General features: G+C 45.4%; 1 protein-coding gene across 1 annotated transcript; it reads right to left on the bottom strand.

Moving 5' to 3' along the window:
* Nucleotides 1-4666: 4666 nt before the first annotated feature.
* On the bottom strand, nucleotides 4667-15535 carry si:dkey-229b18.3 (uncharacterized). The gene is made up of 7 exons (XM_029639520.2): nucleotides 13878-15535; nucleotides 13149-13222; nucleotides 11922-12156; nucleotides 9395-11493; nucleotides 8373-8588; nucleotides 7736-7860; nucleotides 4667-7398 (listed from the first exon to the last, which is right to left on the bottom strand). The coding sequence occupies exons 1-6, from the start codon at nucleotides 14212-14214 to the stop codon at nucleotides 7759-7761; spliced, it is 3063 nt and encodes a 1020-aa protein (XP_029495380.1). The 5' UTR covers nucleotides 14215-15535; the 3' UTR covers nucleotides 4667-7398; nucleotides 7736-7758.
* Nucleotides 15536-22366: the final 6831 nt, after the last annotated feature.

Genomic DNA, 22366 nt, shown 5'->3' with positions numbered 1-22366 from the left:
CTCAGATGTAAAAATGTCATATCCAAAGTTTCTACGGCAAGCTGTCTTCATCAGGGTATAATCACAAACACTGCAGGGTGACTCTTTATATAGTGTCAAAAGACACACAGGTGTCTGTAATCATGGCCAAGAGTGGCCTTATATCATTGGTTAATTCTCAAATATTAAAATGTCATACAAAGGACAGCATATAAAAAACGCATGGAGAGCAGACGATCATAGATTCATTTTAGACTACACAAGCTTACAAACAATGACAATGGCAAAAGTCACAATAATCACAAGAATGGCTTCAGATCTAAGTCTACGTTGAGACCGAAGGGAGCAAGGGTCTATAAAATTAAAGTACCAGGCAGTCTCTTATTTAAACAATACATTTTCAAGGTCACCCCCTCTCCTAGGGAGGGTGACATGTTCGATGCCAATATAATACAGAGACAAAATCGTGGGGTTCGCTTCCAAAAAGTGGGCCGCAACTGGGTAAGTCGAGTTTTTACACCTAATGGTGCGACGATGCTCTGAGATACATACTTTTAATTTGCGTTTTGTTTTACCCACATAATTTTTACCACAAAGACAAGTTATAAGATAAGTAACTGCCTTAGTGGAGCACGTAATAACACCTTTGATTGGGATCGATTTCCCTGAGCTATGCTCTTGACCTGGTTGGTGCTGCCACTGTTGTGGAAAATATTGACTTAAATACTTCTCAGATACCGGAGCTTGTGAATTCAAATAGACTTTATTACAGAGAGTAACAAAGCCGAGCAATTCCATGGAAGAACTGAATCTTCATTCTTTGGTTTTTATACAGTCTTACACTTATATAACATCATCACTCTGCTTTACAAATATTGTCTTACTTAATTATTGGCTCTGACATGGGAGGAAAGATTCTGTTGATGGAGTGACATGCATACTCCTACGTGTGCCTATCACTGACTAGCTAATGTTCCTGTCCAAAGGTCTTCACAAGTTCAGACCGATGTTGTCTGTGTATGATTAACCCATGTGCGTCTCCAGTAGCTTTCACAAGATCAGACATGGCCCAGACCAGACATGTCTTGGATGGTTTACCTTGTTTAATCCACACAGATACTTGCCTAATCCACACAGATACTTGCCTAATCCACACAGATACTGCTTACGTTCTGTTTTTTACATGTCCAATGGTCAATTCAATGTTGATCCAGCTTTGCACACTCACATGGGCTCCTTCACCTCTGGGAGCCCGTTTTGTTCGGGACCACCGTCATCCTCACCGTCTTCCGACAGTTCCAGCTGGTTCGTCTTCCCAAAGTTTTATACTAGTTTTAACACAAGTCACTGCTTATTTTAACCCAGGGGCATGGCTATTGAGTGACTTGAATTTCTGGTGAAACTGGTGAAACCGGCGATCGCTAGTTCTAAGGAGATGGAACACATATGACTATGTTCCAAATGGTACCTTATTCCCTATACACTAAATATATCAAACATTAGGAACACCTTCCTAATGTTTAGTTTCACTCCCCTTTTGTCCTCACAAAAGTCTCAATTCGTCAGGGAATTGACTCTATATGGTGTCGAAAGCGTTCCACAGCACAGGAGGCTGCTGAGGGGAGGACAGCTCATAATAATGGCTGGAATGGAGCAAATGGAATGGCATCAACCACCTGGAAACCATGTGTTGGATGTATTTGTTACCATTCCATTTATTCCGCTCCAGTCAGTAGAACGAGTCCGTTCACCCCAATTAAGGTGCCACCAACCTCCTGTGTTCCACAAGAATGATGGCCCATGTTGACTCCAATGTGTCCATGTGTCTATGTATGCGGATGACTCCACACTATACACATCAGCTACTGCAGTGAGTGAAATCACTGCTACACTTAACAAAGAGCTGCCCAGTCGTGTATTACAACTGGCCCAGAATAAGGAAGCATGGCTGGCCCTTAAATGTACACGTAGAGCTAACATTAATAATATGCATGTCAATCTCTCATGGCTCAAAGTAGAGGAGAGATTCACTTCATCACTACTTGTTTTTGTAAGAAGTATTGACATGTTGAATGCACTGAACTGTCTGTTTAAACTAATAGCACACAGCTCAGACACCCATGCATATCCCACAAGACATGCCACCAGAGGTCTATTCACAGTTCCCAAGTTCAGAACAGATTATGGGAGGTGCACAGTACAACATAGAGTCATGCAGTGGTGTAAAAAGTACCCAATTGTCATGCTTGAGTAAAAGGAAAGAGTCCGCCAGATCAGAGGCAGTAGGGATGACCAGAGATGTTCTCTTGATAAGTGTGTGAATTGGACCATTTTCCTGTCCTGCTAAGCATTCAGAATGTAATGTAATTACTTTTGGGTGTCAGGGAAAATGTATGAAGTAAAAAGTACATTATTTTTTGGGGGAATATAGTGAAGTAAAAGTAAAACAAATATATAAATAGTAAAGTACAGATACCCTAAAAAACTACTTAAGTTGTACTTTCAAGTATTTTTTTACTTAAGTACTTTGCACAACTGGAGCCATGGCTACATGGAACTATATTCCACATCAAGTAAGTCATACAAGCAGTAAAAATAGATGCTTTTTAAACTATAAAAATACATATTATGGAACAGCGAGGACTGTGAAGAGTCACACACACAGGTACAAACACACACATACAAACAAATAACATACACAATAAACAGACACATACACCTGGATAGTGTATAGCAGTAGAGTAGTGGATGGAGGAAACACACAATGTATTGTGAAATCTGTTGTAAATTGTATTTTAATGTTCATTTTTTAATTATAATGTATGTAACTGCCTTCATTTTTGTTGGGCCCAGGAGGAGCTAATGGGACTAAAGGGGTTCCATAATAAATGCAAATACAAATGCTTTTCACAGATTTGTCAAGTTGGCTGGATGTCCTTTGGGTGGTAGACAATTCTTGATACACACGGTAAACTGTTGAGCATGAAAACCCAGCAGCGTTGCAGTTCTTGGCACAAACCAGTGTGCCTGTCACCTACCTACCATACCCGTTCAAAGGCACTTAAATATTTTGTCTTTCCATTCACCCTCTGAATGGCACAGATACACAATCCATGTCTCAATTGTATCAATCCATATTTAACCTGTCTCCTCCCCTTCATCTACACTGATTGAAGTGGATTTAACAGGTGACATCAATAAGGGATCATAGCTTTCACCTGGATTCACCTGGTCAGTCTATGTCATGGAAGGAGCATATTTTGTATACTTAGAGTATAGTGCCATAGACAATAGTAAAGTGTGATGGGCTGTTATCAAGAGGAAATTAACTAACAATTTTATAAACAGTTTTGCACGCTATGCTGTCCCTTCCCTGATATGGTTGCAACACGATGATGGTGGTGAATATCTTCATAAACATGCAATGCTGTTTACATAACACACATAAACTACTCACTCATATCCAATTAGTGATGGCTGACTATGTTACTGATACTGTCTGATAGCCAGTCTGAAGTAACTTCTTAGCTGTAGACACTTCTTGATGGCCCTTCGACAAGGGGCCCCTTTAGATCTTAAAGAACTGGGTTGGTGTAAGTATGTTGTCTATTAGCTACGACCATATAACTGACACATACAACTATCCAAACCATTCAGACCTACCAGACCTACAGGGGGCATTTAGAAGATTGTAGAAGATGCAGTCGGGGTCGGGTGAACTGCAGTGGGGTCGCGGAAAGTTTTTGAGAAAGATCATTTGGAAAAAATTAAGTTCGATTGAGAAACTTTATTTATTGGTTTCTTTTCATTTTGATAAGAAATGAAAATGCAATGAATTGAAGGTTATTTGTTGATTTAGAAATACACATCTACTGATTTTAAGGTTGTGTCATTAGATTTGGGGTGTGGTGGGGTAGGGTCGGGAGAAATTCTCGGGGAAAAAAATGGGGACCCCGCTGAAAAAGTCACCACTGATTTACGGCTCTTTGCAATCCGTATTGCGGAAGTTCAGCATTACAGCGTGATTGAAATTGAAAGACAATCCCCGATTGGACCAACACATATGCAGAGTTTACTATGACTGCAGTCTCATCGAACGCGGGTTAGCGAGTGTTTACCGTGAATGCAGACTCCGCTAACATGTCGGCTCAATCGGAAATAACCTTTACATTTCTATTGAGCAACCTGTAATGCTTCAACAATACAGACTGAATTGAGCCCTTAGTCATTTTGAGGATGTACCCACATCACCACCGGCCAATTCTCACTACCTAGTATTGGCTGCCATCTTGTGGTATATTAAGTACTGTTTGGTAATGTCCTTGGTGTTACATTATGTTTTAATGAGAAGCCGATGCTGTCTATATGCTGTGTGGGCACTGTAAATGGATTAGCGCTCGTCGCTGGTCAATTCCAGCCTTTCTTCGCTCCTCCTAACTCTTTGGATTAGCAGAGGAAATACTGTATGGTCAGTAAGACCATGATGATGTGCCTAAAATAAGTAGAACACTCATAATACTATGTTTATCGTAGTGAATGCCTAAGGTTTTGAATATATATGTCCAAGCTGGTGCATTTATCAAACATGCATTGCTCAAGAATTAGACTGTATAGTTCCAAGATAATACAAAGAAGAGAGAATCAAATATGTGAAAACTATTAGAATTTCAAACAAGAAAGGCAAACATTTTAAAGGCAACCATTTATTTCATATTCTTTTTATAGATAACCAAACGGAGAGCGTCTGAATTATCTGACTTTTAAAATCAAATTCTGAACATATTCAATGTCTCCATAGTATGTGCACGCATTGCATTGAGTATGAAGGAGGTTCTTATATATAAAAAGGCCAAACAGCCTAGTTTAAAAAAAATCAGTATTGAGACAGTAATGTTGATTACACATTTTAGAGGTTCACATTTAGACCTGACAGGTTTCCTTTCATAGATCGATAGGCAGCATTGGAAAAGACAACGGGAGGAAACAGACCCTTACCCCCAACTAGCCAACTCATGGGCCCAATCCCAAATAGATCCCTAGACCCTATGCACTTGTGGAGAACTGAGTGGATTTGACAGGTGTAAGCAATATGGTAATACCTTGTCCTTTTATCTGCTACAGGGAAGTTTCTCCATATTGCTTCTATCAATCAAATCCTCTCCAATCTCAACAAGTGCATAGGGTGTAGGGGTCCTTTAGTGATTGGGCCTATTCTCCCCTCCCAACCCCCTTTCCCAAACTGAAGGTGAGACTAGAGAACCGATACATAGACAAACACCAGTCAACTCATCTCTAAACACCAAAGACAGTAGAAGAAACCCAATATACCTCCTCGTTTTTAACAGACACTCCATCTCCACCCCTGTGAACTTTCAAGTTTTCAAATCTGGGCCTCGTCTACTCTCCGGCTACCCCTCTGTTACATCAATGTACTGAATCTTAGGTTTACAACAAAGCTATGGTACACTACATGACCAAAAGTATGTGGACACCTGCTCGTCTAACATCTCATTCCAAAACCGTGGGCATTAATATGGAGTTGGTCCTCCCTTTGGTGCTATAACAGCCTTCACTCTTCTGGGAACGCTTTCCAATAGATGTTGGAACATTGCTGCAGGGACTTGCTTCCATTCAGCCACAAGTGCATTAGTGAGATCGGGCACTGATGTTGGGCGATTAGGCCTGGCTCGTAGTCAGTGTTCTAATTCATTCCAAAGGTGTTCGATGGGGTTGAGGTCAGGTCTCTGTGCAGGCCAGTTTTTCCACACCAATCTCAACAAACCATTTCTCTAAGGACCTTGCTTTGTGCAAGGGGGCATTGGCATGCTGAAACAGGAAAGGGCCTTCCCCAAACTGTTGCCACAAAGTTGGAAGCACAGAATTGTCTATAATGTCATTGTATGCTGTAGTAACATTCCCTTCACTGGAACTAAGGGGCCTAGTCCGAACCATGACAGACAGCACCAGACCATTATTCCTCCACCAGCAAACTTTACAGTTGGCACTACGCATTCGGGCAGGAAGCGTTCTCCTGGCATCCCCCAAACCCAGATTGGTCCGTCGGTGAAGCGTGACTCACCACCCGGGGCAGCAGGTAGCCTAGTGGTTAGAGCACTGGGCCAGTAAACTAAAGGTCGCTAGATCGAATCCCCGAACTGACAAGGTAAATATTTGTCCTTCTGCCCCTGAACAAGGCAGTTAACTCACTGTTCCTAGGCCGTCATTGTAAATAAGAATATTTTCTTAACTGACTTGCTTAGTTAAATAAAAATAAAATCTCTAGAGAACGTGTTTCCACTGCTCCAGAGTCCAATGTCGGCAAACCTTACACCACTCCAGACGACACTTGGCATTGCATATGGTGATCTTAGGCTTGTGTGCGGCTGCTCGGCCATGGAGACCCATTTCTTGAAGCTCCTGACGAACAGTTCTTGTGTTGACGTTGCTTCCAGAGGCAGTTTGGAACTTGGTACGGAGTGTTGCAACCGAGGACAGACAATTTTTACGTGCTTCAGCGGTCACATTCTGTAAGCTTATGTGGCCTACTACTTCACGGATGAGCCATTGTTGCTCCTAGATGTTTCCACTTCACAATAACTGCACTTACAGTTGACTGGGGCAGCTCTAGCAGGGCAGAAATAGACTTGTTGGAAAGATGACATCCTATGACGGTGCCACGTTTAGCAAGATGGCGCCGACAGAGGGGATCACCTCGCTTCTAGTCCTTACGAAACTATGCAATATTTAGTTTTTTTATTGTTAGATTACTTGTTGATATTGCTGCATTGTCGGATCTAGAAGCACAAGCATTTCACTGCACCTGCTAACCATGTGTATGTGACCAATAGAATTTTATTTGAAAGTCACTGAGCTCTTCAGTAAGGCCATTCTACTGCCAATATTTGTCTATGGAGATTGCATGGCTGTGTGCTCGATTGTATATACCTGTCAGCAACGGGTGTGGCTGAAATAGCCAAATCCACTAATTTGAAGGGGTGTCCACATACTTTTGGTGATATCGTGTATAAGTGCACTCAAAGATTCAGTCTATACATAGAAAAATTATGATAGAAATAACAATAGTGGTAATAATTATCATTGTCATAATATATTTCTGTCATTTCCATTCTACACATTTCTCATTTACATAAACTGTGACGTCGTCAACCATTTAAATACAGTGACGCCACAGTTGCCCCACCCCCTGAGTGTAAAGTTCAAGTTGAAACCCCTGTAGCTACTGAAAACGCAAACAAGAATTTAAGTTTGGTTATTTAAATAACAATAATCAACGTCATAGTAATTACATCTTTCCTGGGAGCCTTGTGCTTGGATGTGATGGACACATTGCACAAGCCTGCAGTTCAACAATGTGCTCTACTCTCTTCATCACGTCAGTCAATGTAGACAGCCTCAACCCTAAAAACACGAACAGGACAGTTAGGGAACTGGAGAGTTAGTCCGACAACGCACAAAGGACAGGAATTCAATCATAAAAGGCAAACTTCACTGATAGGAGCAGTGCTGACATACTGTACACTTCCTTAAAGGACAAAACAACCACCCAGTGGAACAGTTAAAATCAGCGGGTGGCCGTCATGTCACCTCCGACTACAGAACATCAGCTGCCATTTTGTGTTCATTTCCCGACTATTCTACATGTTGAGTCGACACCAACAGGTGAGCACTGAGCACTGCGTACTGAGCACGGCTGACGTTTGTTATGGTTTGTCTTGCCCTTTAGAGGGACACTCACCTCTCTCCCTCCCCAGTCAGCTCTCAGGATGCAGCAATACAGCTGCGACACTTATACAGCCTTTGGTCATGGGTCCGAATGTGGTTCTTCACATTCCTCATCCTGAAGAACGTCTTACTGCACAGCTACAAAACACAGAGAGGGGGGTGTTCAATACCATATCAGTTCATAGTTCATGGCCAGGCGGGGGTGTTCAATACCAGACCAGTTCATAGTTACAGGCCAGGCGGGGAGGAGGGGGGAGGGTGTTCAATACCATATAAGTTCATAGTTCATGGCCAGGCGGGGTGTTCAATACCAGACCAGTTCATAGTTACAGGCCAGGCGGGGAGGAGGGGGGAGGGTGTTCAATACCATATCAATTCATAGTTACAGGCTAGGCAGAGGGGAGGGGGGTGTTCAATACCATATCAGTTCATAGTTACAGGCCAGGCAGAGAGGGAGGGGGGGTGTTCAATACCAGCAGATAGGAAAGAGGTGAGGAATGAGGGGGCTAGGGGCAGGAGTTTAGGGAAGGGGTGGGGGTAGAAGCATGGGTGGGGGGGTAGGAAAGGGGTGGGGGGTAGGAAAGAGGTGAGGGGGTAGGGAGGGGTAGGAGAAAGACAGTAGTAGTTTGGTTTCCAGTTGCAGTACATACAGGGCAGGGCCAGTGCTTGCCCTCGATGTGCCTGATGCGGTGCATGAGGAGGCTGGTACAGTCCTTGTAGGAGGCCCGGCACTGCAGGCAGACGTGGGATGACTTGGCCTTGGGGGCCTGACTGCGAGGACTCCGCAGTTGCTTGAGCCGCGCACGGCAGATCGAGTCCACCAGGGCGGGGCCTCGGCTAGGCAGGTGGAGGGGCTTAGCTTGCTTCTGTGGAGAGAGAGGGAGAAGAGTCCATTCTGTTAGATAACATAACTAAAAGAATGAACATTAAAATACATTTTACAACAGAACACACATGGACTTCTTTAGATGTCTTTGTGCTCTTTTTTGCTGTACAAGCACCCAGTTACATGGTCATTACATATTGTAGCTTGATGATATATGTATGTGTCGGCGGAGCAATCAATATGGAATGTTATCCAACTCAATTTAGTCTCCAAAAGTAGGAAGCATGTATCCTTAGCCCAGATCCGACATTTCTCAACGTAATCTAAGAGCATTAAAGTAGTGTCAACATTTTTAACCGTGTGAAAGCAATGCTCCCGTTAGTTACCAAAGAAAACCAACAGTGTGACTGATGATTAGACCCCCTTTCCCCTCAGACCAGGATTGGTTCAGCCATTTGACCCCTGACTGAATCCTCAGTCTGATAAATGGTGTTATGGAAAGATAACGGTTAACTCCACCCACCCCTGACCTCCCCTCTACCACTCCTCTCCTAAAATCCTCAGGAGAACTGTGGAGGAAAGCATGGCTGCATATCAATAGTTTCAAACTGGCTTAATTTCCTTGCCTCCTTCCCTTGATCTGAACTGATTTCAGAGAATTGGCCAGGTGAGTCCTTCAGTAGACCTATGATATTTCTTTCTTCTACAGTACCTTGTGTTTTCTTGTTAGTGAAGTTGACAGAAATAAGATGAGGACTGAGAACAGCAGCAGCCCACTTGAAACTCGTCCCAAATAACAGGAGAGAATGTGTAAGAACAGTTATACTATGCATCCCTGGTGTGTACCTTTGGTATGTCCCGTGCTGTGTGTGCACCCTTTGACCCTTTGGCTCTAACCAGGTGGGGGGTCTTGTGTTGGTGAATGTTGACAGCCCTTGGTGGCCCCTGCCTCTTGGTTTGACTTTGGTTCACACTCTTCTCCTCTCGCTCCTTCTTCACCATGGGCAAAGTGGGGGGACCTCCTCTGGCCCTCAGGACCCTGTCCGGGCCCCCCCCAGGACCTAACCTCTCCCCCCTCGAGACAGATCGTGTTAGGCAGATATCCACACTCTCCTCCTCCCTCTTCACCCCCACCATGGGCCCTCCGGGCGGCCGGCAGAAGCTGAAGAGGAAGCCTGGATCTAGAAGCTTGACAGGGGGCTTGATCTGCCTCTTACCCAGCTCTGGGGAGGGCGACTCGGGGAAAGGCCCCACCACGGGTAGAGGGTCTGCTGGTTCCTCCTTGATGACCCTGTACAGAGGATGGCTATGGAGGGGAGGAGGGACATTGTCAGGGCTGAGGATGCTGCTGTTTTTCCTTCTGCTCAGAGCTCCAGGCCCTCTCTCCGTGACCCCCCTTGCTCCCTGGTTGCACCTTGTCCTCCTGCTCTTCTCTCTGGGCTTATGCTGGGCTCTCCCAGCCTCTTTCATGCCACTCCGCTCCGGCTTGGCTTTGGCCAACAGACGCCCGCTGTTGTAGCGGAGCACCCTGACAGTCTCCATGGTAACCTTGTTCCTGGGGTGGGCCCTGGGAGGGGGGATGTGTGTGTTTCGGCGTTGGCCATGTGAGGGGAGTTGCAGGGCTGAGATGGTGTAGTCGGCATGTTCCGGTTTGATCCCGAGAGCAGAGATGTTCCTCTTGGTATTTGGAACTCTGGCATTCCCAGAGCGGGGCGGGAGGTGCGGAGGGGGATGGCTGACTTCTTCACCCCTGACAGAACGCCTGAGATCCCTGCCGCCGTAGGCCGGCCTGGACACGGGCTGCAGCAGGTCCGGTAATGCCACTTTACTGCGCATGCTCCTGTCGCTGGGTGGAAAAGGACGGGGCTGTCTGGATCTCTTCAGTCTCCTGTCCTCCATGCTGATTGGATACACAGGCTCCTTCTTTATGATCCTGTTCAAGAAGTGGGCATTGGCAGGGGTGCAGAGAGGGAGGGACAGGGGCAGCCCCCCGAACACCAGCCCCCCCAACCCCTGGGGGCGGGGTTTCCTCCGCTTAGTCAGCGAATAGTTATTGACTTTCAGCTTCCGGAGCCGTTTCTTCTGCCTCCAGCCAATCAGATCCTCCGGTCTGGGGAGGAGGGACGTCCTCTGTAACCCGAGCACGCTCATCAGCCGGTACTTCTCCAGCGCTCTGAAATTATCTTTCTCATCTTCCTCCTCCACCCTCACTATGTTGGCCTCAGAGCAAGTCCTCTGTCTGGAGGAGGTGGAGGCAGGACAGGGGACTGGGGGTGGCTTTCGGCCCTGAGGAGGGCTCTCTGTCCTGGGCAGCATACTCTGGACCTCCTTGGCGGCCCCGGGAGTGGAGCGGAGGAGACGGGTACATGTGTGGGGCAAAGAGGAAGAGGGGACATTTTGGGAACGGGGGTTGGAGGGGACATTTTTTCGGGGGGAAGAGGTTATTTTACAGGAGGAGGATTTGAAGTCCATGAGCTTCATCCTGTGCATGGGGCTGAGAGGGAGTCCGTTCCGCCCTGGAGGGTGGGCGCTGGGTCTGAGGGGGCGACGGGGCGACTGTCTGGTGGGGCTCTCCTCCCCCGACTCATCGGACTGATCCAGAATCAGTCTGAAGCCATCACCCAAACCCCTCACCACTCTTCCCCCAGCCACCCTCTCACTGCCCTCTCCAGCCAATCCCTTCTTCCTGTCCTTCTGGTGGTGGCGGAGCTCCATGGGAGACCCAGGGCACTGCGATGGGAAGCCCAGGGCAGAGTGCTCCGTGTTGGGGTAGCGGGAGGTGTGATCTGCCTGCTCCCTCTGGAGGGCCGTGCAGGCCTCCACGGCAGGCCACATGCCCAGATGACGGGCCATAGTGCTGACCTCTGACAGGTCCTCCTCAGACACACACAGAGTAGAGGAGTAGGAGAAGTCCAGCAGAGACACCAGGCTAGACTCACTGAAACCTACAGGGCAGGGAGAGGGAGGTGATTAGACAGGAAGTGAAAGCTAAAAAGTTGAGAGATTGAATTTTTATCTGAGAGAGTGAGAAAGAGAGCAGGAAAGAAAGAGAGAGCGAGAAAGATAGATTAAATTAAGAGAGAATAAATATAGGCACAAACATCAGCCCTAGCCCCAAAAACAGATGCTGAGAAGATCAGAGAGATAACGAAACTGTGGAGGGAGAGGCCCAACATGATGGAGTGGAAAAGTGGAAAAGAAAGTGAGGTAGAAAGTGGTGTGGAGTTCATTTCAGAGGAGTAGTCGTCATGTCCATGCCAAAACAACATGAGCATTCTCAAAATGAGAGAGCAGAGCAGATAGAAGATAAAGAAACAGATGGATAAAGAAACAACCCCGTTCAGAGAGGCGCGTGTGTGTGACCGTTTCATACCTGTGAGATCGATGTCAGACCTGGCGCTAGGGGCGGAGTCCATCTCAGTGAATACTTCCTGGAAGTACTCGCTCACTGCCACCAGCACTGCCTTGTGGGCAGAGTAAGAGCGTCCGTCTGTCCTCAGAGTGATGTCACAGAACAGTCCAGCCTCCCGCTGGCTCCTCAGCTTATTCAACACGTCACGGCTGTGTGACATCATTGTCTGAGAGAGACGGCTCTCGCCCACACCCTTCTGTTGGAGAGAGTTAGCATGAGCAAGAGGAGGAAGAGACACCAATAATTGTGAGAACGCGATTGAAGCAAAAGAAAACGTGAGAGACAGAAGTATGAAATTATTGAACATGTGAGTGAGAGAACATCACAATTCAGTATCGGTGCTGTCCAGAGAATGTGAGTGGAGTTGAGCAGTCGGAAATTCCGCTCATCGCTCCAGCACTCCACATCCTTTCCAACCTCTCCTCGCTCACAGGAAAAATAACTGCCGCTCCGAATTCACTCCATTCATTGAAATCACAATGTAACCAACACCCATCTATTTCTGTGACTACCTGGACCTACCATTTGGTATTGAAACCAAACCATATGATTTCAATGAAAATTATTTTAATAAACATGACAAGGTGAATGTTAGAAGCACACATCATTTCAAATAGGCTACATGTTATATTAAACAGCATGTAAACACTCTAAATAGGTCAGGAGCCAGACAGGGAGCCTAAGAAGGAACGGAAATTAATTACTTAGGCTATATTATTTCAATGCTATAGCCTACAATGAAATACCTTGTGAAGCATTTATGAGTGAGACACTAGGCTGGTAGCTACATAAAGCGCTCAGCATTTAAACAACATTGTATGAAATCATTATAGTGTGTAAATTGCTCATATAGGCTGTGACTTACTTAGAATTAAATATAAAAATTGCTCTTGGTTCTCATCTTTGTTACCTTGATTTGGCACCTGTGCGTTTTATCAGTTTCTTTATGAAAATATTTAGCTCCACGACAGTAGCTAAAGCAGCCACAAGTAGATTACAAATGCATGCTGGGCCAGGCATGCCCTGAGCTCATGAAGTGAGCACTACTGGAGCAAAATTGTAACAGCGACGCTCCAGCCTTTGGGAATCTCGCTCCTCTCGCTCCAGTCAAATTGAGCAGGCTCCGCTCCAGCTCCGCTCACATACTCTGGTGATGATCACCTGATGTTCTACTATTCCATCTCTTACCTCAAGTCTCTTGTTCCTCTGCTCAAGGCACTCTGGACATCCCAGGACAAAGTCTCGGATCTGAAAATACATCCCTGAGGATGAATCAATAATGTATGTTATTTCAATGATCATCATATACAATATTTTATTCACAAAACAAACCATATTACACAAGCAGTGTTTGACCACCAAAAGGGTCCTAATGTTTTTGAACAGCAAAACAAGACCAGTCATTCTTCAATGTAGTTCAACATTATCTTTCTGACTAAAAGTAGCCTTGGGGTTAAGAGTGTTGGGCCAGTAACCAAAAGGTCACTGATTTGAATCTCCAAGCAGAATAGTTGGGGAAAAATCTGTTGACATGGCCTTGAGCAAGGCACTTACTCCTAATTGCGCCTGAAAATCGCCCTGGATAAGAGCATCTGCTAAATGACTCAAAATGTAAATGACAAATGGCCATTATAACAACACGTCTGTCTAAAGCCTGCACTTGTGATGAGAATAGAGAAATGCATTGTTTACACTAGATTATAGAGAAGCAACATAGGGGAAGTAAGCCACAATAGAGAGAGAACGTTAGATGTGTTTAAATTACAGCCTATACCAAGCCTCACAATAACATTATACTGACAGATTTTGGTCTATAGGCCAGTTTGGGGAACATCCCAAGTGGTTTTTATCATTGTCCTGTGTATCAATGCCACGGAAGATCGATAATAACGAACCATCCCACGAGTCCATACTCACCCTCCCACCAGTAGTTCTCGGCCACAGATCTGTACGTGTCCTCCAGGGAGTGGTGGCGCGTGCCTGGCCGTCGCCGGTGGAAAGTGGCGATTGCCCCGAACCGTCGGTCCTCGTCAAGCACCTCCCGGTAATGGATGAAGCCTCTCTCCAACTTCTTACGGTACAGCAGTCCGTCAATCAATTCGAAGTTTGGCGAGCAACCCAAGGATTTACGCCCCGTCTGAGCACGGGCGGCGTCGGGCTCCCCCGCGAGCAGCCGCACTCGGTCGGGTAATTTGGATGGAGAAAATGTGTCATCATTCTCGTATTGTGTTTTATAGTTGCATTCGCCGGCCATTTTAGCCGGACTTCTTTTTTGTATCTGCTGTAAGCTACTTTTTCCTTATTGTGTCTATCCCTCTTCCTCTCCGCCGTCCGAAAGCAAAAACAAAAGCTATGTCCCCTTGCACCGTTCTGGGGATTACGGCAGAGGGAGCCGTCTGTACGTCACGGTTGCAAGTTTCCTCTACTCAAAAGTTGTCAAGTGTCAGGTGTTGTCAACTCCACGTGGATGCGGTGACAGCAGTGGACAGTAACAAAAGATTAAAGACGGGCCAGGAAAACATAGGTTGCCAATATGTTCATTTGAAAGTTTCATAGGTCTATTTCATCCTATTTGGAGAATCTATTTATGTTGCATTCCATCGTGGTTAAAAACATTTACTGAGAAAAAGTATCCAATAACAGTCTGCAGCACAATAACTATTTAGCTGATTTGTTTGAATAGGAGAAATGTCACCAGCATATTTCCATGAAGTCAGCATCTCTTTGGCGATCATCCATACATTCCCGGGTCATGATCATAACCCGAACAGAGCAGTCTCATCCAGAGTCAAAGGATATCCTACACAAACCGGGGTAATCCAACAGAGACTAAACGTGCACTTCCTTGATAAATCCAATTTATTATTTGATGATGATGGAGCCAATAAAAAAGTAAATACTATATTCCAGATTTTTATAATGTAGGTCTGGATAGACTATATTTCAGTGGCAAAGTTTATTTGAAAGAAAATGCATTTTGATTATTCATTATCCCAAATGCGCATAATGAAGATGTTGTCTAATTACAATAGCGCCCACCCAATAACAAATGAGAAATATCGCATCAACCCCAGGCATAAACAAGTGATACAATGTAACCAGCTATTTATCTTCTTATTTCACATCACTGGGCGCGACAATGTATCATCGAAGTGCCAACAAGCCACATCAACAGATGTATCCATCCTTTTCTGTTCACAGTTGCAATTGTCGGGTAGATAAATGACGACGACTCACTATTCCCCTGGTGTAACTTGTGATTTGTTTCGCTAACTCGGAAGCAACATGATGATGCAGCGATCTGTCCAGCATCGCGAGTTGGACGACCAATTCGTGAATCGAGGTGTTTCGCCGATCACCACAAATATTAAAAATGTCAAAATAATGTCTCTAAAATCAACACAAGACAACCGTATGTGCTATCCGACTCATTCCATATCTCTTCCCTTTACGCAAAACAAGTCAGATGATCAAATAATCCTTTTTTTTTTTACTCATAACCTTCTGTTGGTTACCACATGACAACCTAACATCCTTCTCACCCTCACAGGATCTTCCCCTCCTTCAGTCAATGCCTATTAGTAGACTTTAAAGAGCCCCGACCATAGACAATGCGATTGGCCATTAGAACTGCCAGTCAGGGGGTGTTTTTCATGCATCAAGATAGGTTGTTGACGTCAGTATTGCCTCACTTAGTGCCCACCGTCAAATTGATTACTGAGAAATAGAATTGATACAATAATCAATTCCGCTACGTCTCTTATATCAACCAATGCCTCTGTAGGGAATTCATATTCATAGGCAAATTCTTAGATGAATCTTCTTTTGCATTCAGACCGAGAAATGCGATCAGAGGACAAAACGTCCAGGCATTCTTCTGCAACATGCTATAAATATAAACCTGTTTAGAAATGCACCCACAATGTTGTCATCTAAGTTTATTCATGTGAATGCATAACGTGTTGTAGGCTGGATATGTGCCCCCAAACTGGAATGGCAGGAGTGGCAGTAATTGGTTTAATTTTATATTATTGAATGTAGAGCAGTCCCTTTCTTATAAGGATGATGGGCTTTACAATCAAATGAGTAACATGCTTCCAGTTGTATGTAATTTAGGTAAGTCATTATCCATACTGACTGTTTGATGTAAGGCCAGAATGAACCACCCAAGCCCTCAACCCTGCACCTGACTGTATAAACATAATCAACAGCATTATCTTCATCCAAGGCATGACATGCAGCATTCAATAAAGTGATGGAGACAAAGTATTCATCACTGCTCTGTCAGATTATGCCCTAAATGTACTTGTGTACATTCAACTGTGGTTGGAAAGACGATGGGATCTGTTCTAGTGGTAATTAAGGCTCTTACGGCTCTTAATTTCCCACAGGACACTGGTCTAGTGTTATGATGCTGCAAGGGGCAGTGCCTTCGCACCTTTCTGCCTTATTATTGCTATTCAGATTTGTAAGTTGTCCCCTCACATATACAGTTGAAGTCGGAAGTTTACATAAAGTGTGGCAAAAAAGTATTTAGTCAGCCACCAATTGTGCAAGTTCTCCCACTTAAAAAGATGAGAGAGGCCTGTAATTTTCATCATAGGTACACTTCAACTATGACAGACAAAATGAGAAAAAAAATCCAGAAAATCACATTGTAGGATTTTTTATGAATTTATTTGCAAATGATGGTGGAAAATAAGTATTTGGTCAATAACAAAAGTTTCTCTCAATACTTTGTTATATACCCTTTGTTGGCAATGTCAGATGTCAAACGCTTTCTGTAAGTCTTCACAAGGTTTTCACACACTGTTGCTGGTATTTTGGCCCATTCCTCCATGCAGATCTCCTCTAGAGCAGTGATGTTTTGGGGCTGTTGCTGGGCAACACTGACTTTCAACTCCCTCCAAAGATTTTCTATGGGGTTGAGATCTGGAGACTGGCTAGGCCACTTCAGGACCTTGAAATGCTTCTTACGAAGCCACTCCTTCGTTGCCCGGGCGGTGTGTTTGGGATCATTGTCATGCTGAAAGACCCAGCCACGTTTCATCTTAAATGCCCTTGCTGATGGAAGGAGGTTTTCACTCAAAATCTCACGATACATGGCCCCAGTCATTCTTTCCTTTACACAGATCAGTCGTCCTGGTCCCTTCGCAGAAAAACAGCCCCAAAGCACGATGTTTCCACCCCCATGCTTCACAGTAGGTATGGTGTTCTTTGGATGCAACTCAGCATTCTTTGTCCTCCAAACATGACGAGTTGAGTTTTTGAAGTTATATTTTGGTTTCATCTGACCATATGACATTCTCCCAATCTTCTTCTGGATCATCCAAATGCTCTCTAGCAAACTTCAGACGGGCCTGGACATGTCCTGGCTTATGCAGGGGGACACGTCAGGATTTGAGTCCCTGGCGGCGTAGTGTGTTACTGATGGTAGGCTTTGTTACTTTGGTCCCAGCTCTCTGCAGGTCATTCACTAGGTCCCCCCCGTGTGGTTCTGGGATTTTTGCTCACCGTTCTTGTGATCATTTTGACCCCACGGGGTGAGATCTTGCGTGGAGCCCCAGATCGAGGGAGATTATCAGTGGTCTTGTATGTCTTCCATTTCCTAATAATTGCTCTCACAGTTGATTTCTTCAAACCAAGCTGCTTACCTATTGCAGATTCAGTCTTCCCAGCCTGGTGCAGGTTTACAATTTTGTTTCTGGTGTCCTTTAACAGCTCTTTGGTCTTAGCCATAGTGGAATTTGGAGTGTGACTGTTTGAGGTTGTGGACAGGTGTCTTTTATACCGATAACAAGTTCAAACAGGTGCCATTAATACAGGTAACGAGTGGAGGACAGAGGAGCCTCTTAAAGAAGAAGTTACAGGTCTGTGAGAGCCAGAAATCTTGCTTGTTTGTAGGTGACCAAATACTTATTTTCCACCATAATTTGCAAATAAATTCATAAAAAATCCTACAATGTGATTTTCTGGATTTTTTTTCTCATTTTGTCTGTCATAGTTGAAGTGTACCTATGATGAAAATGACAGGCCTCTCTCATCTTTTTAAGTGGGAGAACTTGCACAATTGGTGACTGACTAAATACTTTTTTTGCCCCACTGTACACCATTTAAACTCAGTTTTTCACAATTCCTGACATTTAATCATAGTAAAAATTCCCTGTCACGTGCTTGTTCATGAAGGTTTGTGAATAGTTTTTCTAGGAGGCAGGTTTTTCTGGGTGGCAGGTTTTTTTAGGTGGCAGGCTTTTCTAGGAGGCAGGTTTTTCTAGGTGGCAGGCTTTTCTAGGAGGCAGGTTTTTCTAGGTGGCAGGCTTTTCTAGGTGGCAGGCTTTTCCTCTGCCTGAAGTATCACCTCCAAGTTTTTCTGGGTCAACCTCTCTTTCTTTTCCCCTTGTTGGTTCCATTTTAAGGACCGCCGATTGATATTGGTGGCCGGTTTTCTTAGGGTCCCTAACCGCAGGTGGTGGTAGTAGTAGTATGATGGGTCCCTAACCGCAGGTGGTGGTAGTAGTAGTATGATGGGTCCCTAACCGCAGGTGGTGGTAGTAGTAGTATGATGGGTCCCTAACCGCAGGTGGTGGTAGTAGTAGTATGATGGGTCCCTAACCGCAGGTGGTGGTAGTAGTAGTATGATGGGTCACTAACCAGGTGGTGGCAGTAGTAGGTGGTAGTAGTAGTAGTATGATGGGTCCCTAACCGCAGGTGGTGGTAGTAGTAGTATGATGGGTCCCTAACCGCAGGTGGTGGTAGTAGTAGTATGATGGGTCCCTAACCGCAGGTGGTGGTAGTAGTAGTATGATGGGTCCCTAACCGCAGGTGGTGGTAGTAGTAGTATGATGGGTCCCTAACCGCAGGTGGTGGTAGTAGTAGTATGATGGGTCCCTAACCGCAGGTGGTGGTAGTAGTAGTATGATGGGTCCCTAACCGCAGGTGGTGGTAGTAGTAGTATGATGGGTCCCTAACCGCAGGTGGTGGTGGTAGTAGTATGATGGGTCCCTAACCGCAGGTGGTGGTGGTAGTAGTAGCAGTATGATGGGTCCCTAACCGCAGGTGGTGGTGGTAGTAGTAGTAGTATGATGGGTCCCTAACCGCAGGTGGTGGTGGTGGTAGTAGTAGTAGTAGTATGATGGGTCCCTAACCGCAGGTGGTGGTGGTAGTAGTATGATGGGTCCCTAACCGCAGGTGGTGGTGGTAGTAGTAGTAGTAGTATGATGGGTCCCTAACCGCAGGTGGTGGTGGTGGTGGTAGTAGTATGATGGGTCCCTAACCGCAGGTGGAGGTAGTAGTAGTATGATGGGTCCCTAACCGCAGGTGGTGGTGGTAGTAGTATGATGGGTCCCTAACCGCAGGTGGTAGTAGTAGTAGTATCATGGGTCCCTAACCGCAGGTGGTGGTAGTAGTAGTAGACTGCTTTTCATGGGAATGTTTTTAGAAAGACGCAGGCAATGTTTTTGTTTTTTTAGACAAACATTGAATTGAAATGTTACCAAAATCCACAGCATTATACAGACATTCATATATAAAAACATACACTACATGACCAAAAGTATTTGGACACCTGCTTGTCAAATATCTCATTCCAAAATTATGGGCATTAACATGGAGTTGGTCCCCACTTTGCTGCTATAACTGCCTTCTCTCTTCTGGGAAGGCTTTCCACTAGATGTTGGAACATTGCTGCAGGGACTTGCTTCCATTCAGCCACAAGAGCACTGATGTTGGGCGATTACGCCAGGCTCGCATTCGGCGTTCCAATTCATCCAAAAGTGTTTGATGGGGTTGGTCAGGTCTCTGTGCAGGCACAATGAGACGGCACACAATTGGCCAAGCGTTGTCCGGGTTAGGGGAGGGTTTGGCTGGCTGGGATGTCCTTGTCCCATCGCGCTCTAGCGACTCCTGTGGCGGGCCGGGCGCATGCACGCTGACATGGTAGCCAGTTGGACGGTGTTTCCTTCTGACACATTGGTGCTGCTGGCTTCTGGGTTGAGCGAGCAGTGTGTCAAGAAGCAGTGCGGCTTGGCAGGGTCGTGTTTCGGAGGACGTATGGCTCTCGACCTTCGCCTCTCCCGAGTCCATATGGGAGTTGCAGCAATGGGACAAGACTAAAACTACCAATTGGATATCACAAAATTGGGGAGAAAAAGGTGGTAAAAAGTACCTCCCCCCCCAAAAAAAATACAAGAAGTTATTCGACACCAATCTCAACAAACCATTTCTGTATGTCTCTTGATGTGCGCATGGGGCATTGTCATGCTGAAACATGAAAGGGCCTTCTCCAAACTGTTGCAACAGAATCGTCTAGAATGTCATTGTATGCTGTAGCGTTAACATTTCCCTTCACTGGAACTAAGGGGCCTAATCCAAACCATGAAAAACAGCCCCAGACCATTATTCCACCACCACCAAACTTTACAGATGGCACTATGCATTCGGGCAGGTAGCGTTCTACTGGCATCTACCAAACCCAGATTTGTCTGTCGGACTGCCAGATGGTGAAGCGTGATTCATCACTCCTGAGACCTCGTTTCCAGTGCTCCAGAGTCCAATGGTGGCGAACTTTACACCACTCCATTGCGCATGGTGATCTTAGGCTTGGGTGCTGCTGGTTGGCCATGGAAACCCATTTCATGAAGCTCCCAACGAACAGTTCTTGTGCTGCCATTGCTTCCAGAGGCAGTTTGGAACTTGATAGTGAGTGTTGCAACCGAGGACAGGCGATTTTTAAGCTCTTCAGCACTCCCATTCTGTTAGCTTTTGTAGCCTACCACTTCGTGGCTGAACAGTTGTTGCTCCTAGACGTTTCCACTTCACAATAACAGCACTTACAGTTGACCGGGGCAGCTCTAGCAGGGCAGAAATTTGACAAACTGACTTATTGGAAAGGTGGCATTCTATGACGGTGCCACTTTGACAGTCACTGAGCTCTTCAGTAAGGCCATTCCACTGCTAAAGTTTGTCTGTGGAATTTGCATGGCTGTGTGCTCGATTTTATACACCTATCAGCAAATGGGTATGGCTGAAATAGCAGAAGCCATTTTACATACTTTTGTACAGTGCCTTCGGAAAGTATTCAGACCCCTTGACTTCAACATTTTGTTACGTTACGGCCTTATTCTAAAATTGCTTAAATTGTTCCCCCCCCTCAATCTACACACAATAGCCCATAATAACAAAGCAAAAACTTTCAGAAATGTTTGCCAATTTATAAAATAAAAAAACTGAAATATTACATTTACATAAGTATTCAGATCCTTTACTCAGTACTTTGTTGAAGCACCTTTGGCAGTGATTACAGCCTCGAGTCGTTGTGTGTGTGATGCTACAAGTTGGCACACCTGTATTTGGAGAGTTTCACCCATTCTTCTCTGCAGAACCTCTCAAGCTCTGTCAGGTTGGATGTGGAGCGTTGCTGCATGGCTATTTCCAGGTCTCTTCAGAGATGTTCGATCGGGTTCAAGTCCGGGCTCTGGCTGGGCCACTCAAGGACATTGAGACTTATCCCGAAGCTTCTCCTACGTTGTCTTGGCTGTGTGCTTAGGGTTGTTGGAAGGTGAACCGTCACCCCAGTCTGAGGTCCTGAGTGCTCTGGAGCAGGTTTTCATCAATGATCTCTCTGTACTTTGCTCCATTCATCTTTGCCTCAATCCTGACAAGTCTCCCAGTCCCTGCTGCTGAAAAACATCCCGACAGCATGAGGTTACCACCACCATGCTTCACCGTAGGGATGGTGCCAGGTTTCCTCCAGACGTGACTCTTAGCTTTCAGGCCAAAGAGTTATTGGTTTCATCAGACCAGAGAATCTTGTTTCTCATGGTCTGAGAGTTCTTTTAGATGCCTTTTGGCAAACTCAGTGGGCTGTCATGTGCATTTTACTGAGTGGCTTCCGTCTGGCCACTACCATAAAGGCCTAATTGGTGAAGTGCTGCAGAGATGGTTGTCCTGGAAGGTTCTCCCATCTCCAGATAAACTCTGGAGCTCAGTCAGTGACCATCGGGTTCTTGGGTCACCTCCCTGACAAAGGCCCTTCTCCCTCAATTGCTCAGTTTGGCCAGGCAGCCAGCTATAGAAAGAGTGTTGGTGGTTTCAAACTTATTCCATTTAAGAATGAGGGACCTTCAGTGCTGCAGAATGTTTTGGTACCCTTCTCCAGATTCGTGCCTCGACACAATCCATTCTCATAGCTCTACGGATAATTCCTTCGACCTCATGGCTCGATTTTTTCTCTGACATGCACTGTCAACTGTGGGACCTTATCGACATGCGTGTGCCTTTCCAAATCATGTCCAATCAATTGAATTGACCACAGACTGCAATTGAGATGTAGAAACAGCTCAAGGATGTTCAATGAAAACAGGATGCCCCTGAGCTTATTTGAGTCTCATAGCAAAGAGTCTGAATAC

This window comes from Oncorhynchus nerka, linkage group LG3 (genome assembly GCF_034236695.1).
Source record: "Oncorhynchus nerka isolate Pitt River linkage group LG3, Oner_Uvic_2.0, whole genome shotgun sequence".
Lineage (NCBI taxonomy): Eukaryota > Metazoa > Chordata > Actinopteri > Salmoniformes > Salmonidae > Oncorhynchus > Oncorhynchus nerka.
Note: the sequence above shows the minus strand (reverse complement) of the source record. Positions and strands in the feature narration are given on the sequence as shown.

What these genes read in the sequence shown, in the direction of transcription:
- si:dkey-229b18.3 (XM_029639520.2), bottom strand. Translation starts at nt 14,214, where the DNA reads ATGGCCGGCGAATGCAACTATAAAACACAATACGAGAATGATGACACA. An exon ending in CGAGAACTACTGGTGGGAGG is followed by an intron (nt 13,223 to 13,877) that starts GTGAGTATGGAC and finishes ATTCATCCTCAG; the next exon opens with GGATGTATTTTCAGATCCGA. An exon ending in AGAGGAACAAGAGACTTGAG is followed by an intron (nt 12,157 to 13,148) that starts GTAAGAGATGGA and finishes TCTCTCCAACAG; the next exon opens with AAGGGTGTGGGCGAGAGCCG.